Genomic DNA, 19,920 nt, shown 5'->3' with positions numbered 1-19,920 from the left:
TTTGCACTATCAAATTTTGCCTCATCCCTAGCCCTCTCAAATTCTCCTGACAAATGAAAAAGCCATTGTGGGACAGATATATCCAAAACAACAACAACAACAAGGTGAATTTTGAGGTGGAAAGTTTTCTTTGTTTATATTATTATTTCTTTCCTTTCTCAGATGTTATGTCTGGTTAAAAATGGAAAGTGACGCGGACCTTGATCAAGCGCGACTTCCTTTTAACTGTACGGTATATGTTACATTGCATTTAGGAACTTTCGGGTGATTGAACATGTATCAATAATTACAGATTTCTATAGTTGTATATATACGTTTGTATGTAGCTGTATTGCGTTGATTTACTTGTGGATATTGTGTGGTATGACTCCTGTAGTTTATAGTATAATTGGTATAATGTCAACTTTATCCTGATGCCACATGTCCTTGACTTCCTCAGCCAGTTGGATGAATTTTTCAATTTTTTCTCCTGTTTTCTTCTGTATATTTGTTGTATTGGGTATGGATATTTTGATTAGTTGTGTTAATTTCTTCTTTTTACTGGTGAGTATGATGTCAGGTTTGTTATGTGGTGTCATTTTATCTGTTATAATGGTTCTGTTGCAGGATAATTTGTATTCATCATTCTCCAGTACATTTTGTGGTGCATTCTTGTATGTGGGAACGTGTTGTTTTATTAGTTTATGTTGTATGCCAAGTTGTTGATGTATTATTTTTGCTACATTGTCATGTTTTGTGGTGTATTCTGTATTTGCTAGTATTGTACATCCGCTTGAGATGTGATCTACTGTTTCTATTTGTTGTTTGCAAAGTCTGCATTTACCTGTTGTGGTATTGGGATCTTTAATAATATGCTTGCTGTAATATCTGGTGTTTATTGTTTGATCCTGTATTGCAATCATGAATCCTTCCATCTCACTGTATATATTGCGTTTTCTTAGCCATGTGTTGGATGTGTCTTGATCGATGTGTGGCTGTGTTAGATGATACGGGTGCTTGCCATGTAGTGTTTTCTTTTTCCAATTTACTTTCTCTGTACCTGTTGATGTTATGTGATCTAAAGGGTTGTAGAAGTGGTTATGAAATTGCAGTGGTGTAGCCGATGTATTTATATGAGTGATTGCTTTGTGTATTTTGCTAGTTTCTGCTCGTTCTATAAAGAATTTTCTTAAATTGTCTACCTGTCCATAATGTAGGTTTTTTATGTCGATAAATCCCCTTCCTCCTCCCTTTCTGCTTAATGTGAATCTTTCTGTTGCTGAATGTATGTGATGTATTCTATATTTGTGGCATTGTGATCGTGTAAGTGTATTGAGTGCTTCTAGGTCTGTGTTACTCCATTTCACTACTCCATTTCACTACTCCAAATGAGTAGGTCAATATTGGTATAGCATAAGTATTTATAGCTTTTGTCTTGTTTCTTGCTGTCAATTCTGTTTTCAGTATTTTTGTTAGTCTTTGTCTATTTTTTCTATTAGTTCTTCTTTAATATTTGTATTATCTATTCCTATTTTTTGTCTGTATCCTAGATATGTATAGGCATCTGTTTTTTCCATCGCTTCTATGCAGTCACTGTGGTTATCCAATAAGTAATCTTCTTGTTTAGTGTGTTTTCCCTTGACTATGCTATTTTTCTTACATTTGTCTGTTCCAAAAGCCATATTTATATCATTGCTGAATACTTCTGTTATCTTTAGTAATTGGTTGGGTTGTTGATTTGTTGCTGCCAGTAGTTTTAGGTCATCCATGTATAGCAAATGTGTGATTTTGTGTGGGTATGTTCCAGTAATATTGTATCCATAATTTGTATTATTTAGCATGTTGGATAGTGGGTTCAGAGCAAGGCAGAACCAGAAAGGACTTAATGAGTCTCCTTGGTATATTCCACGCTTAATCTGTATTGGCTGTGATGTGATGATATTTGAATTTGTTTGGATATTAAGTGTGGTTTTCCAATTTTTCATTACTATGTTTAGAAATTGTATCAATTTAGGATCTACTTTGTATATTTCCAATATTTGTAGTAACCATGAGTGGGGTACACTATCAAAAGCTTTTTGGTAATCAATGTATGCGTAGTGTAGCGACCTTTGTTTAGTTTTAGCTTCATATGTCACCTTTACATCTATTATCAGTTGCTCTTTACATCCCTGTGCTCCTTTGCAGCAGCATTTTTGTTCTTCATTTATAATTTTATTCTGTGTTGTATGTGTCATTAATTTGTGTGTAATGACTGAAGTTAATATTTTGTATATTGTTGGTAGGCATGTTATGGGGTGATATTTTGCTGGGTTTGCTGTGTCTGCTTGATAATAATAATTATAATTATAATAATTATTATTATTTCTGAACAGCCAAAACGCAGACTTCTACAACCGAAGTTTCCACCAAGGACTAGCACCACTACTAGGTTTCATGGTAACTGGTTGATTTTTTGATGTGATATTAAAGCAATATTGTAATACTGGCATTACTTCGTTTCACACTCTCACATCATTGCACTGTGATTAACATACGTTAAGTTTTTTTTTTATCGTTCGTTTGTTTTCTTGGGAACACTTCAGAATTTAGCTTTCAAAGATTTTCACTATTCTAGAAAATAAAAAGTTTATATCTTTCATGACTTTACATTTATGAGTTCTACCCTCTACTTCATTAAAATACCCAAATAAATGCAAATAGTAATTCGAACAGGACTCGCCTAGTGCTGCTTCTTATGAAGAATTATTTAATTAATGTTTTCTGAATTTACAGTCAGATAAAAATATAACTGCTGTTCTTACATATTTTAATTTATTTTCAATTATTCAAAAAAGTCAAAGAAAATGCTCAACATTTAGTGGAAAGCATTTTTATTTGTATCAAAACATGGCCAAAAACTTTTCAAGGATAGGAGAATACTGTACGGAAAAAACTTTCAGCGGCTGTGAAACAATGCTGGCACAGTGGGTTGATTCAACTACCAAACATACTGATTGTTGTTAATTGTATGCTACTCCAATCTTGTCCACAGTCAATGCCTCTTCCTGATACTGAACACAAATATGATACCAGCAAGTATATTTTAAAGAATAGCAGCCAGAGTCAAAGATCGGTATACAGCACTAACATGAATGAAAAGTAACATGAATGAAAAGTAACATGCAATATTTCCAGCTTATGATGAGAACGTGCACAAAAGGAATTATTTCTCAAAATATTACACAAAAATAGTCTTATCTGTGCTCAGTTCTATTACAAGACAACATAAGTTATTCTTATGTGTTACTAGTGAACCTGGCAATGCTTTGTAATTACTAAATATATATGGGAACTGGATATACGTCCTAATATCCTCCTCACTCCTTTCTCTCCAAGCGTTTCCTCCACCTCCACCCCCTCTCTGTCCATCTCCTTTTCCGCCCCCTATGCCCCCCTCTGTCTACCACCTCTTCCCCTCTCTATGTCCATCTTCTTCTCCTCTGCCGCCTCTATGTCCCCCCCCCCCCACCTCCCCCCGGCCACCATCCATCCATCTCCTCTTCTCCCACTTTCTTATTTTAAGACTTGTTCATTGTTAGTGCCAACAAAAATATGACTGGGAACTGAAGACCCTTAAAATGAACGGGTACATCGGTTGGGATCATACGTATATGGGGAATGAGAGACTTCTCCTGCTGATGGATCTGAGGATAGTTTAATCTGCAAATGAGTATAATTATAAAGTTTTGGATGGTTCAGATTATGTATCAGTACTCTAATCTTAAGGTGCTAACACAATAACACAACTTTGTTTTTTGTAAAATTGATGGCAAGGAAGAGCACCAAACAGCACATTTTTGTGAATACTATTTTTGTTTAAAACTATACATGATGAGAAAGAATGTATATGTGAGAAACAGTTTGTCTAATGGTTTACAAGCCCTGCTATTGTAGTTGAAACTGACAGCAGAAAAGAAAACAAATCCACCCCTTTTCACTGCACAGAATTTTCTTTCTTACAGTCAGTTTAACAGAAAATCTAAACATTGTTGTTAAATAAATATATAGCCTACATCCATCTCATTGTTTATTAGAGTACCATGTAAAAATTTGAAGTAAACCGGTCAAGTGCTACAACCTTACACGTCTACTTGTCTTTATATAGTACTAGAAGATCAGTTAGAGTTGCACTGCATAGATTCTTAACAGGGAAAATTTTGCTGGTTGTCACTACTGCTGATTGGTTAATCTACAGGTTTTCTACATAAAAGAGCAAAGCTTTGATTCAGTGTTAAGTTACAACAGTTTTTATCTGTTCCTTGGTTGCCATTAAGAGACACACACTATATGGAAAGTAGCTATTCTGAAGGTGAGAGTTAATTTTCCACAGCAGGTACGACTTTTTAGGCTGGTGGCAAATATGATAAATGCTTGTGAAACATTTGCTGTTATCCCAACCACTGAGACAGCTATGACAACTACTACTGCCACGACCATGACCAACAACAACAACAACAATAATAATTATTAATACCATCAAGGTCTAGCAGAATAGCGAAGGTGACTAAAAGCTGACAATTCAGTTGATGCAGCAGCAGGAAACACTAAGGTTTTCTAATGATTATATTATAAAACTCAAAGCATGGGGAGGCTATACCCAACAGCCCACAGATTTCCACGCACTTGAACATTGAAAAGTAAACCCTGGTAAAAGGGTTCAGGTCACTAAGCCTTAGTTTTCAAATTAGTAGATAACTATAATGTGTACTGTACAAGCAACCACTTCTTTTGATTTGTCAATGCATTGAATGATGAATGCCATGAAAGAATTTAAATACATGAATCTTCTGCACCATGCATATTGGATAACGAATCACTGGTAAATGCACAACTTTTCTAATAGTCACTAGAAAAGAAAATTCCCTATTACATTCAAGAAAACACATGTGCGTATACTCAGTTAATGGTAAGAGATTACGTGAAAAGTAATATGAAGCAATGTGTGTTGTTGTTGTCTATTACTGCATGCTACATTACTCTTACTAATTTTATTATATTACCCTGTAACTATTGCACATAGTAAAATTAATCTTCAGTTTTATTAAATCTCTTAATTATCCATGCGGACATAAAACATTTAAGCAAGGAAATTTGCACCAACAACATCCTATTTGGTAAGTAATTGCTCTAATCACTGTGCTGACTCTCCAGGTGAAAGTAGTAGAGCACTTGATCATAAAGACTCTCAAACTTTGATTTACTTGAAAACCAAGGCCTAGTGACCTAAAACCCATATCATATGCACACAATAACAGAAACTGGACTTTCTTTTAGGATCACCTTACCCAAAGAGAAATGGCATTTGGAGTAGTATTCTACTGCACTGAATGATATTCCTGCATGTCTGTCATGTAATCACTCTTTCAGTAATAGGAAATGACAGCAAACAATTCAGGGCCAGATACTTTAACCACCTCGCTTTGAGTCCAGACACTTTCTTCATGAGCCATACCTCATTGTCAACTGGATATTCATTACCACATCACTGGTACTGTGGTGAAAGGGAATTTGATGGCATCTGAGTCTGAGGCATGGCATGGTGTCCCAGAGTGCACCAAGTAACAGTGGATGAAATGATACTGTGATACTGGAAAATATAGCAGGCGTTTGGGAACTGGGTGTTTGTGTGTGGCAGTACCAGCCCTAGATAATTTACATGTAAACATATCACAGCAAAATAATATTTTAAATGCATTGCAATTTAAACATAATACTGCATTTCACATGTCAATTGACACAGTTCAACACAGGCTGTGGAATACTGGACTACAAGAAAAGCTTGCAGCCATCAACGCCAAGTTCTGTGATAATCACTGACTAGCACTAACTGGTGAAAATATCTACTGGGACTAGTGGGATGTTATGTTTTCTGATGAAATGATGGTTTTTTCTGTTGAATCAGTATTTTCCACAGCTAATGATGGTTCGGTACGAATATATGGGCCATGCGATGTCCGTTTCAACCCCCGATTCATCCGCTAGTGATCTTACAGTGGCCTTGTGTCTATGGCAGTTTGGGTTGGATATGTTCCCATGGGCTTGGGGTACTTCATAGGATACAGGGCAGACATGATATGTCCAGATATTCATATTATGGGTAATTCTAATCCGTTAGTGCAACAACTATATCCTGAAGGAAAGATCTGTTTTTAGCAGGATCAGTCTCAAATACAAATATCAGTGGTGGTGCAGGAGTTATTTGCAAAACAGAACAACATTTCACGTGACTAGTTTCCTCCTGCACCAGACCTCAGCCGCTTTGAAAATTTATGGGGCTGGGGGGGGGGGGGGGGGGAGACAGAACAGACAATGCAATGTTTGGGGGGGGGGGGGGGGGGTAATTGACCTGACTGACCCCACACAAAGAAACCACAATAACCATTAGAAGGTTCTCCTGATGCCTGGGAGGAGGTGCAAGAAAGAGAGACTTGTTATTCATCTGACAGACTCGCTTCCAAGCAGGACAGAAATGGTCATTGAAGCGGATGGCCTTTGTATGTGACATTAAGTCATAAAGAAATCAAATACTGTACATACCTTCTTGAAATCTGAAAAACTCTTATTAGCAACTCAAAAATGGTTCAAATGGCTCTGAGCACTATGGGACTTAACATCTGTGGTCATCAGTCCCCTAGAACTTAGAACTACTTTAACCTAACTAACCTAAGGACATCACACACATCCATGCTCAAGGCGGGATTCAAACCTGCGACCATAGCAGTCGCGCGGTTCCGGACTGAGCGCCTAGAACCGCGAGACCACCGCGGCCAGCTTTATTAACAACTGCCAACTGTTTGTTCTGTTAATTTTAGGTCTTTTATAGATTAATCTAATTATAATAATAAAACAAAAAATAATTGCCAAAAGTAAGAGTCGATCCTATTCCTGCCATCTGTTAGTCATTTATCAGTCTGCTAACTATTCCACTGACCTACGATGTCACTACACTAAAGGCTGCTACTCTCAGACATTTCTTACTGTTGTTCTTCCCTGGACTGCCACACTACTTTAAGTGCCTTTCCCACATCTGAAATCCTAGGACAGATTTTCTTGTGTGTTTTTGGAGAGTACATGGGCAAAGAGAGAGAGAGAGCTCTGTACATAAATTTCAATGCAATTCCTTCTTCACATATTTCACTCCACCAACAGCTTCATGATAATAACTTTCAAAATCTTTTACATTTCTCTGAAAGGTGTCTATGAAAACTGCAAAGTGATGTTGCATTTCTATGCAAGACTATTTACAGATGAAGTATAACTTACAAACTATGCGCAAGTCAATATTTGCAATATGTAAATACACACCAGCTGAGAAAAGTTGATGAACAGCACCCTCGGGCTGTTCTTGTGTGGTGTGTACTTTTCAAGAATCACACCACTGGTACCTATTTTATTTATGGGACTCCAAATCGTTACAAGTATATAGAGTTCCCAACAGATATTCTTCCACAGTTATTGCATGATATCTCACTGGATACAACGCAATCAATGTGGTACCAACAGGGTAGATGTCATGCTCATTCCACACACTCCAAACAAAACACTTGGTGACTGGTGGTTCACGGAACACAAAATGGTCTGCAAACTCACCAGACTAAACAGCTCTGGGCTTTTTTCTGTGGGGAAAATTAAAAAACAAAGACACGAAAAACACTATGTAGCATGCACCTGTGCATATGAAATTTAATGTGCAGTACTGTCTGTCTAGAATCACATTGCACACTGTATCAATGCCCACAGTTAACACACTGAGTGCTTGATACGGGGGTCACGCTAATAAAAAAATGGCTCTGAGCACTATGGGACTTAACAGCTGAGGTCATCAGTCCCCTAGAACTTAGAACTACTTAAACCTAACTAACCTAAGGACATCACACACATCCATGCCCGAGGCAGGATTCGAACCTGTGACCGGAGCGGTCGCGCGGTTCCGGACTGAAGCGCCTAGAACCGCTCGCCCACACCGGCCGGTCTCATTCAAATATACACACAAACTGTACCACAGTTGTGGTTGTTTATACTCATTTCGTAATTCAACAGCCATAAATGTTATAAATTACTTGTACATCAGAGAATTTGCTACACTGTCTGCTATAATGTAGTAAAAACCTCACCTTGATATATGTATCCATTCTGCATATATTTTGGGTGGCGTGTCTTAGCTGTCCACTCTGTATTGTCTTGAAGTACTTACCACACAAACTCTATAAAATTTTGCATTCTTGTAAACCAGTTTTAGGAAAAGATTTATCAACTAATTTTCTTCAAGTGCTATAAACTCATTTTTGTAGGTGTTAAGGGCTTTTTTTGGCTGGCAAGTCTCTTACCATTCCTGCAATTTTTCATTGTAGGGAACAGCAGATAATCTTGTGCATGGAGCCATTTCAGGACTATAAGAAGGATTAGACACAAACATAACTTCAGTTGAAACGTCATTTACTTGAGTTTTTTTGTAAGTCGAGTGTGGTCATAGTTTTCTTTCCAACATTTAATAGACACTTCACTGTCACTGGTGGATGCTCAAAGACTATGATCTATACAATTAAAAGAATCTTCTGGCTTGGACTGGTAAATCCCAGCTTCATCACCAGTGACAGTGTAAGAATCACATATGGCATCACTTTCATGAGCTATCCAGCATTTCTTCACTCCTTTGATTTTGATGCTCTAAAACAACAAGCAGGATTTTGTATTCAATGGTGAAGCACTGTGTGGTGTCTATTCAACGGCATTAAATTAGTGAATATCAAATCATCAGTTTATAAATTTGATGTTGACCAATTTAAGGAACATCACACAGGTTATCAAAGCTCCATGATCTGCTTACATAATGTAAAAACATATTAACCATCACCCTTTAAAATTTTAGCTTTAGTCCTAGCGATGAACTTTCATAACTTCTCGTGGGGTTTGGACTATATTCTGAGTGTTATGAACTGGTTTTGCTTAGGTGCAGGATTTAGATTTGTATATGTACATGTTTATGTGTCAATCAGACAGTGACTTTTCTGTGAAGGAGCGTATTTTTTGACTGTGAGAATATTCAGAATGATGGTAATTCCCACTGTTTAGTCACGATGCAACCACATCAAGATGAGTAAGGGCTTCTGATACTTGGCTTAGCATTTGTGTTTTTTTTTTTTTTTTTTTTTTAGTATCGCTAGTCTTTTGCACATTCTAATGACCTAATGGCTGCATGAGGAAGTATAAATTCCTAATATATTAACAAGTTGAGTTTGTAAAGAAAAGTCCAAGTCCATGTTCCTTTTTGTACCAGCAACTGAAACCCCCATATGTTAGTTGCAATTATTACTTTTCAGTCTCGATTTCCAAAGTCAATTTCAAGTTAAAGTATTTTGGCGATATTCAGGCTAATGGTCAACCTTTATCCATTATAAGCATTACCCTCAAGATACTTTTTTAAGCACAACTTAACGGCCATCACATCAAAGCATGACTGTGAAGACAAATGCTCGAGATCTATTTAATTCATATGCTCATGCAGTGTGGTATTGAACATCACTGTATTTACCCAACCCCTGTATTTCTGCATTGCCAATGAAATTATGACTGTGTGCCTTGCTAGTAAAGACTATTATCTTTATAATCTGGGCAGATTTATTTAAGGAGACTATCACTTCCTTCCCTAGCTACCTCTTTATTGTATTCGGAAAAGTGTAATTGCATCACGTATTAGTAGCAATGAAGTTGTGAGACTACCTTTGGATGCAACTGTTACAGTATATGCAAATCCCTAGGTACTCAAAATCAAAGTAAAAGAATACCTCATTAGAATATTTAGAATCATTGATTTAAATTCTGTATAGTTCCATTTATATTAATCAACTCTTGTGTTTGCCCATATGTAGACAGCTGATATCACTGTTGTCTTCTCAAGTAAGATATTCCACAGCAACAATGTTTTCCCGCACCACTGTTAGCTCTGGACACTACCTCCTCTCCGTGTCTTCCAATGTAGTTCTTCCTCCTCCCTCTTCCCAAACACAAAAATCACCAGAAAACAGTTTCATACATATCCTGAAAGCAGTCCACAAATGTTCAAAGCTTTTAAACTCAGCAAGTCAGCTTTGGAAACCATATAAAAGTCACATGAAAGTAGTATTTTCCCAGTTAAAGGTTTATGGCAACTGGTGCCACATGAATGACAACTGCACCCCAGTAACCTGTCAGACTGCCTCCATTCTTCCACTATAGATTTAACAGGAAAAACTGTTCTTTGTCATCTGCTCCTTTGTACCATTGTTTTCTCAGATAACTTTTCAAAACTCATAAATTACAAAAATGCTCACAGTTTTACCAATGTGCATCTCCTGTGAAACTATCAGTCCACAAAAAATTCAGACTATTTAAAAAAGCTCGTATATTCTCATTTCCCTTCTCTTTGTCCTGCAGTTAAAACATCTAAAGTATTAAGCACAAATCCAACTGCCTTACTTTTCTGCGTTTTACACAACTATATTTCAAAAAACTCAACTAAAGTTACTTAAATATTCACATTCTTTCACACATTCATAGTCTGTGTTCTATAAATCTCATGGCGATTCTGACTGGTGCTAACCTACTCACACATCACTATGGGACTTACCTCAGTACTACTTAATGGATGTATTATTAGCAAAAACAGCCTCTTTACTTAAAAAAAGACCTTGATACTGCTCCTCTTGTATTACTAAGTTTTTTTCTTTTCTTCCCACTATACTTCATACTTTAGACATGCCGCTATCAGCTGTCTACATATGGGCAAACACAAAAGTTGATTAATTCAAACAGAACCATACAGAATTTACGTCAATGATTTTAAACATTCTAATGAGGTATTCTTTTAATTTGATTCTGAGTACCTAGGGATTTGCATATACTGTAACAGTTGCATCCAAAGGTAGTCTCACTGTTTCATTGCTAGTAAAATGTGATGTAATTACACTTTTCAGAATACAATAAAGAGGTAGCTAGGGAAGGAAGTGATAGTCTCCTGAAATAAATCTGCCCAGATTATAAAGATAATAGTCTTTACTAACAACGCACACAGTCTTAATTTCATTGGCAATGCAGAAATACATGGGTTAAAGGATAAAGGTTGATCATTAGCCAGAATAATTTAACTTGTAATTTACTTTGGAACTCACAACTGAAAAGTAATAATTGCAACTAACATATGGGTGTTTCAGTTGCTGGTACAAAAAGGAACGTGGACCTGTATTTTTCTTTACACATTGAACTTGTTAATATATTGGGAATTTATACTTCCTCATGCAGCCATTAGGTCATTAGAATGTGCAAAAGTTAAGGGATACTTAAAAAAACACAAATGCTAAGCCCAGTGTCAGAAGCCCTTACACATCTTGATGTGGTTGCATCATGACTAAACTGGGAATTACCATCATTCTGAATATTTTCACAGTCAAAGAATGCGTTCATTCACAGGAACATCACTGTCTGATTGACACATAAACATGTACATATACAAATCTAAATCCTGCACCTAAGCAAAACCAGTTCATAACACTCAGAATATAGTCCAAACTCCAAGAGAAGTTATGAAAGTTCATCACTAGGACTAAAGCTAAAATGTTAAAGGGTGTTGGTTAATATGTTTTTACACTATGTAAGCAGATCATGGAGCTTTGATAACCTGCATGATGTTCCTTAAATTTGTCAACATCAAATTTATAAACTGATGATTTGATATTCACTAATTTAGTGCCGTTGACCTAGTGAGGTACCTTTAAGGCACTCCCTGCTTTATTCTGGAATGAAAGAAATGATAATTAATTAATCTTTCACATTAACTAAGTGCATTATTTTGTGAAATCATCAATAAACTTCCTAGCATCTCTCTCACTATGAAGTTCCAAATGCACCACGAGGATTCTAGAAAATTCGAGAAAGATGTAATTTTCTAGCACAGCAGATACTCAAATCCCTTTTGGCCACATGTGCTTGCTGTGACATGTGCCTGCTGCTCCATAGTGGTCTACCACCTTCTCTACATAATGTTCCATATATGTATGTATCACATGACTTCCTCTGCACTATGCAACTCTCTCATTGAAAATCGACAAAGATATTGGCATACCAAGTTTCACGAGTGACCCATGTAACCTTATGGGAGGCATAATACTTCCTGTTTTAATATTGGGTGCAGCCTTTCTGAGAGTTTTAACATGAAACTAATTAATTAAAATTACTGGATCAATTTCTGGAGGGGAAAAAATTTATAAATACTAGTGGCACATGTAGTTGATATGCTATAAGTTACAAACCTCACACAATATTTCTATTTAACATTTATGCAGAAAAAATTCTTTTACCTTAGCTTCAGTCCCCCAGACTATTTTGCCATAGGACAGTACTGACATGCGTCAAAATATGCAAAGTGCTGAGTGCAATCCTGTCTGCAGGCCAACACAATTAGAGATTTCTAAGTGCAAATCAGGCAGAACTTAGCTTTTTGGATAACTTATTCATGTGCTCATGCCACCTCAGTTTGATTGATAGATCTAAATGCCTAGCAACTTCACACATTGAGCCCTATCCAGCATATACCCATTGATTTCATTTAATGTATTAAAGACTGATAGACACAAACAAATTATTCGAACTTGTGTACGGTTTTTAACACCACAAATCAAATATATAATCAATCTCTCTCTCTCTCTCTCTCTCTCTCTCTCTCTTATAAATCAAGCCACATACCTGTTTTAAGCCTTCCAGAACTTGCTTCTCTTTCATTAATTCACTCTCGTACTGCTCAAGACGACATTTTTCCTCTGCAATTTCTTCTCTTTCTATGTTTATTGCAGCTCTTTCTTTATCTATGAGGCTTTTCAGTTTTTCTTTTTCACTGAGCAGCTCCTGAATAATTATTTCATATTCTTTTCTCAGTGCACACAATTTAAGTTTTTCTTCATTATAAATACTTATTTCTGCATCAAGCTCAGTGAGCCTTTTGTGAAGGAGGTCGCTCTTCAATAGATTAAGATCTTCTGAATCACCTAAAATGTCAAATTTATGCAGTAGTTCTAATACTTTTGGTTTTAACTACTGGCAGCTTAACAAGACATAATAAATGTACCAATGTGTAAAATAAACTAATTTTCAAACCTACCTGGCTGATGTGTGTATCTATCACTGGTATGTTGATAGTCTCTCCCAAACTGCACTGATGAAGGTGTACATTCAGGTAAAGGTGTCACTCGCTTGTTTGAACTAGCAACTGCTTCATAAGCCTCCTGTTTTACAGGACTATATTTGTTGTTTTCCCACTTGTCACTTTCAAAATTACTATGCGAGTTTTTCTGAGCACAAAACATAGTCTGCTCTCTCTCTGAATGTGTGTGTGGATCTTCTGCAATGCTTACACACATTGTTTCACTAAGGATACTACATTCTGTATCTGAGTTATAGTGTTTCCTTTCCTTGAAATCATCTATTAGGACTTTTCTCATCTGTTCTTGCAGATCTCTATGAAGGATATTTGATGTTAAAGAATTCTCTTCCCTAATAGATTCTTCATCAGTTTCAATCTCATTACAATCTTTTAACTCCACACATTTCTGGAGGTGAGAAATTCTTTGAATGAAATTGGCAACCTCAGAACAACTATTCTGCTCAACTGTTTTATCATCTGCAATATCCTTATGGTCATCACTGAGTTTGAACATATCTTCCTGAAGGAGAGCAATCTTTTTGGCAACATCACTTATTTGTTGTTTAGTGCAATGCAGTGGGTCTTGTAATTCAGGATATTGTTTAATAATACCTGTGTTCACTGCAGAACATGTGTTTTGAACTGGATTAACTGGGATAAAATTTGCATGTGACTCCAGTTCCTCTGTACCATAACAATTCACATTGAAACTTGACTGAGTAGAAATCTGCAGAATACGGCCAACAAAGGAACAATTGGAAGAAAAGCTTGAGTTTGCTGCTTGCTGCTCTAACAGCTCAAATGTACGTAGTTCTTCAAATTCATCCTAGAAAGGAAGGAGACAGCAAATAGTGAGCACCAAATGTAAATAATTTCTTCATAAAAAGCATGTATACTATTTAATCAAAAAGTATCTTGGTTGCTAAACATATACTACAGCTACAAGTTTTAAGGCATACATGACCATACATATTCATAAAAGTCCTATTTCTTGTTTCCAAGACAAAAGGGAAGAAAAACTTCTTATTTGCTAATCAAATAACTGCTTAATATACAACTCTCAGAAGATGCGGAGGAGGAGGAGGAGGAGATGTTACATGGATAACATAGGGGGGGGGGGGGGTTACATACTGAGAATGACAGAAAACTGTGGCACAACAATGGAGTGCCACACATTATTCAACAATGCAACACACTTTTAAGTAACTGTGTATGGCATGTCATTAAGTCCCAACTCAAGAATATAAGCTATATATATACCTGGTACTACGGGTCATGCCAAAAATCGTTCGACATTCCTTAAGCCATAAGGAGTACATACTATCTACATCTACATCACTGCTCCGCAATCCAAAATTAAGTGCCTCGCAGACAATTCTTCGAACTACCTTCAGACTGCTTCTCTATCATTCCAATTAACACTTAAATCTTTCCATATGAGCTCCGAATAATGATCATTTCTCCCTATGTTGGTTGGTAACAGTAAAATATTTTCACATTCAAAAGGAGAAAGTTGATAAATGAAATTTTGTGAAAAGATCCTGTCACAATGAGAAATGCCTTTGTTTTAATGGCTGCCACCCCACCTCACTTCTCATATACAAAACAAGCTGCCCTTCTTTGGACTTTTTTGATGTTCTCCATCAGCCCTATCTGGTAAGGTTCCCATACTGCACAGAAGTTCTCCAGAAGATGATGGGCAAGTGTAGTGTAGGCAGTCTCTTCAGTAGACCTGTTCAGTCTTCTAAGTCTTCTGCTAATAAATAATAGCCTTCTGCCTATAAATCACAGTATTTGGTTTGCTTTACCCACAACATAGCCTACATGATCATTTCACCTTAAGTTGTTCATAATTTTAAGTCCTAGATTTTAGTTGAATTGACAGCCTTTAAATTTGTGCGATTTGCCATGTAACCAAAATTTAATGTATTTTCACACTCATGTGGATAATCTCACTTTTCCTTATCCAGAAACAACTGACACTTTTCGCACCATACAAATATCTTATCTAAGTCATATTGCAAATTGTTTTGATCTTCTGATGCCTTTACTAGGTGGTAAATGACAGCATCACCTGCAAACAGTCTAAGAGGGCTGCTCATATGGCCTCTTAAATCATTTATACAAATTAGGAACAGCAGAGGGCCTATAACACCCCTGTGGGGAACACTCGAGTTCACTTCTGTTTTACTCAATTTTCTGTTGAAGTCCTGTGACCTTTCTGAAGGGAAATCATAAATTCAGTCCCACAACTACTGAAGTGATATTCCATAGGCATGTAATTTGATTAGAAGTCTCTCACGAGGAATGGTGTCCAAAGCTTTCTGGAAATCTAAAAACATGGGATGAGTCTGAGATCCCTGTCAACAGCACCCATTACTTTGTGTGAATAATGAGCTAGTTGTGTTTAACAAGAACAATATTTTCTGAAATGCTGCCAACCGTATCAACAGACCCTTACCTTTGAGGTAATTCATAATGTTCGAACACAGTATATATTCCGCAATCCTCCTGCAAATTGATGTCTGTGATATAAGTCTGTAATTCAGCAGATGACTCCTATTTTCTTTCTTGACTATTGGTGTGATCTGTGGAAATTTCCAGTCTTTGGGTACAGATCTTTCGCCGAGCGAACAGTAGTATATGACTGCTAAGTATTGAGGTATTGTGTCAATGTACTCTAAAAGTAGGTTAAAACCTAACTGATATACAATCTGGACCAGAGGACTTGCCCTTATTAAGTGATTTAAGCTGCTTTGTTACACCAAGCAGTTCTTGATTGGGATTATGTAACACTTACTTCACCTTCTTCGGTAAGGAATTTCGGAAAACAGTATTTAGTGACTCCCCTTCAGTGGCACTTTCATAGTTAATATTACCATTGGTATCCCGTGGTGGTGGTGGTGGTGGTGGTGGTGGTGGTGGTGGTGGTCTTCAGTCCAAAGGTCCAAAGACTGGTTTGATGCAGCTCTCCATGCTACTCTACTGTGCAAGCCTCCTCATCTCCAAGTAACTACTGCAACCTATGTCCTTCTGAATCTGCTTACTGTATTCATCTCTTGGTCTCCCTCTATGATTTTTACCCTCCACGCTTCCCTTCAATGCTAAATTGGTGATCCCTTTATGCCTCCGAATGTGTCCTATCAACCAATCCCTTCTTCTAGTCAAATTGTGCCACAAATTCCTCTTCTCCCAAATTCTATTCAGTACCTCTTCATTAGTTACATGATCTACCCATCTCATCTTCAGCATTATTCTGTAGCACCACATTTCAAAAACTTCAAAAGCTACTCATTGTTCGCATTTCACTTTCAAACACGGGTAAATTCCGGGCAAATACGTTCACAAAAGACTTCTTAATATTTACATTTATATTCATTGTTAACACATCTTTTGTTCAGCAATGGTTTTCTAACTATTGCCAGGCTGCATTTTGTATCCTATTTACTTCAGCCATCATCAGTTAACTTTCTGCCCCAATAGCGAAACTCATACTAGAGAGGGGCAAACTCCATCTTCGGGAACCAGCTCAATGGAGATCATTCCTATTTGTCAACTATTCATTTTCACTCATTCACTGTTCCTGTTTTCCAATTCTACATGCTATATGGACTTCACACAGCTTGTCTGTACATGGAATGCAGCCCAACAAGCACTGGTTGGTGTGGGAGATGCAGTGGGGGAGGGGGGGGGGGTAGGACTTCTTAGAAAGCATCATAGAGGTTGCATGAAGTGAATGAGCCAGTGACTGCAAGGCAGAGAAGAGAGGTAAGAGGGACAGGCCGAATGGAAGTACAAATTACAGAACCTGTTCATAACCCTGCACAGACCACCCCCAGTCATTATTCACTTTCATGCAAGATTGTAGTCATAGCAAATACAATGCCTTTGTTTTCACTTCATTTAGAGAAAATAATATACAGTTGTGCCAGCATTACGAGCATGAAATAACTGGAAGTAAATTTTCATCTGTCAAACCAACATTAACGGTTTCCTGTTAGAATGTGTGGGTGTGTAAACTGACTATGCATCACAGTGCAGTACTAGCAGTGTGAGAAGTGGAGATTTGTTTGGTAACATCATGACTTCTGACACAGGAGCTCAAAAACTGCATATTGAAATTGTGTGTTTTACATCAGTAATGGTGGGAACTACACAAATACACTGGAAAATTTTAGGATCTTCATGTGAGAAAAGGAAGAAGATTTTTTTTTTCCAAACCTTAACAACATATCACATCTCTTATTTACTTTTCAGGCATAAGGTATACAAGAGGATTACACTGATAGTTTTTTTTTAATTAACTGAGATCTCTCTTCTTGAAGAACTATCTCATGGAGTATCTTTCAGTGTTATCTATCATGCAAGGTGGATGGCAAAAGTCATTACAACAATACTGATAAAGTTTATGCTCCGTGATGAAGTTGAATTACGACCACAAGAACAGACTGCAATTTAGTATCTTTGTGTTTTCCTTACCACCATATATGTCACAGTATGGTCCTGTGCCACTTCAAAAGCCAAAGCACCATATTTGAAACTCAGAATTCTTTCAAGTCAAGTCAGTGATAGTGATATTCCTAGTGTGGCTGCAGAAAGACTGGAAAATCGTTTACGGCTGCTTTAATCCTCTGAATAAAAAATGGAAACTGCACTGAACCATGAAGCGATGAAGAACATAAGGATTCTAGTAGAGACCAGTCAAATCCCATTATTATGAATAATGGGATTGTACAGTTCATTTCTAAAAAGTGAGTGTGTCTTGAAACAGATTTGATCAAAAAGCTCCTCAAGACATGTTCTTTACACTGGAATAAAAAGGTAGGTGTCACCAACAAACTACACCTAATTAATAAACTAAACTAAAAGCAGTAAATTGCCTAGTTTGATTTTCTCTTCATATTTGCCCGACACCCTAAGTAAGTAGTCAGTTTACGGGTCATTTTATTAAAAGTACAACAATACAGTATTAATAATGAAACAAAGTAATAAAGTTTTCAGTTTACAAACTACTACTTAACAATATTTTTTCAAATGAAGGAGCACCTCTTCTTTTCATACCGGGGTAGCACAAAGAAAAAGTCAAACTTGAAAAATAAGAGCCTCCCTATGTGATACAGTTTATTTTGGGAAGAAATGTGAAATTACCAAGTTTTATGTAAAGTCCTTCCACAGCAATTTCAAAAAATTATTAGAAGTTATCTTAGAAACTAGTCATTGAATCAAGTAGATAACAACATGATGCCTTGCGACAGTTGTGTGTTGTACAGTTGTTCAAAACAATAAACAGAGAACTGTGTATTAAAAAAATAAGAATAAATAAAAATAAAAACATGAATCACATGAATCACCAGTTCTGGACGCTGAACAGAGTACATGAAAAAACCCGAAGCCAAGATTTCAATAACGGGTTGAAAGAGAATGACAACAGGTGAGTGCAGTTAAAAAAGCAAGTAACTCCATACTGAATTAGGAGTGCCGGAACTGGAACGAGCAATGGAGGCACTAGAACAAGGAATGAAACTGGCTGCAGTTAATGGTTCCATTCCGGCAACGAGACTAGCAGTGACCGAAGTGAACGATCACTCTTAAGAAGTTGTTCCTTCCATTAACTTTAGTGAACTGTTCCTTTAGACCTGTTCATTTGCAAATGCCCCACCTATATCATATACTAGTTTTAGTGTCTCATTTCCTAATCTAATTTGATGAGCATCATCTGATTTAATTTGACCACACCCCATTACCCTCTTATCTTTTGTTGATGTTCATCTTACAATCTCTTCTCAAGAGATTATCCATTCCACTCAATTGCTCTTCCAAGTTCTTTGCTATCTCTGACAGAATTCCAATGTCACCAACAAACCTTAAAGTTTTTATGTCTTCCCTCTGAACTTTAATTCCTTTCACAAATACACCATCGCCTCCACAACTTGCTCAATGTATACACTGAATAACATCCAGGACAGGGTATACACCTGTCTCACTTTTTACTCACCATTTGATATACAGAGAACAAAATGCGTACAAAATAAAGGCGCATCAACTGTCTAAATTATAGCAGTGAATTGTTGAACTTTTATAACAAAGTTCCTGAATTTACTGCCCTCCAGTGAAATTTTTGCAATCAAATTATTCTCAAAACCAAGAGCTGATTGAAGTCTGAACAGGAAAGTTCCAAAATATTTAGCAAGGCTTGGAACGTATATAGAAAAAACAGATTAGACACCACAGGAGGAAGAGCATCAACAAAAAAGGTTTGTGTATCAAGGTCAAAATTGGGTCTGACTGAAGTTGTCTGGATGCAAGTAGCAGCCCCAGCTGAGCTTATGGCAATTATCTGCCACATTTTAAGGCCACATGATTCATCTGTGACAGTTCTAGAATCATCAAAGAAAGTCTATGCTCAGTAGAACAGAAACACCCAGAACACGTAATTTTAGTTGGAGGTGACTTTAACCTACAGTGTATAGACTGGGACATCTATGGATTCACTGCAGGTGGTACGAACAGTCAACCTTCTAAAGTATTTTTGAACTCCTTTCCAAAAACTGTCTTGAGCGACTAGTTTGAAAGTCTATGAGTAATTAAAATATTTTGGACCTTGTAGCTACGAACAGGTCTGACCTGATCATCATGGTGACTATGGTTACCAAAGATAATATATCTCATGGCAACTACAGTTACGAAAGTTATTAAATCAATCAAGAGGGCTAGGAGGGTATTTCTGC

The 19,920-nt window shown here is 36.9% G+C and overlaps 1 protein-coding gene across 2 annotated transcripts in view; it reads right to left on the bottom strand.

The window, feature by feature from the left end:
• LOC126248557 (uncharacterized) overlaps positions 1 to 19,920 on the bottom strand; it is a 309,747-nt gene that overhangs the window by 147,258 nt on the left and 142,569 nt on the right. For both annotated transcript variants that reach the window (XM_049949644.1, XM_049949645.1), the window contains exons 5-6: positions 13,151 to 14,018; positions 12,739 to 13,037 (exon numbers count right to left, since the gene is read on the bottom strand). In XM_049949644.1, the coding sequence (XP_049805601.1) occupies positions 12,739 to 13,037; positions 13,151 to 14,018 (1,167 nt within the window). The remainder of the gene's footprint in view (positions 1 to 12,738; positions 13,038 to 13,150; positions 14,019 to 19,920) is intronic.

Source organism: Schistocerca nitens, chromosome 3 (assembly GCF_023898315.1).
Source record: "Schistocerca nitens isolate TAMUIC-IGC-003100 chromosome 3, iqSchNite1.1, whole genome shotgun sequence".
NCBI classification, from domain to species: Eukaryota; Metazoa; Arthropoda; class Insecta; order Orthoptera; family Acrididae; genus Schistocerca; species Schistocerca nitens.
This window is presented reverse-complemented; position numbering and strand designations above follow the sequence as displayed.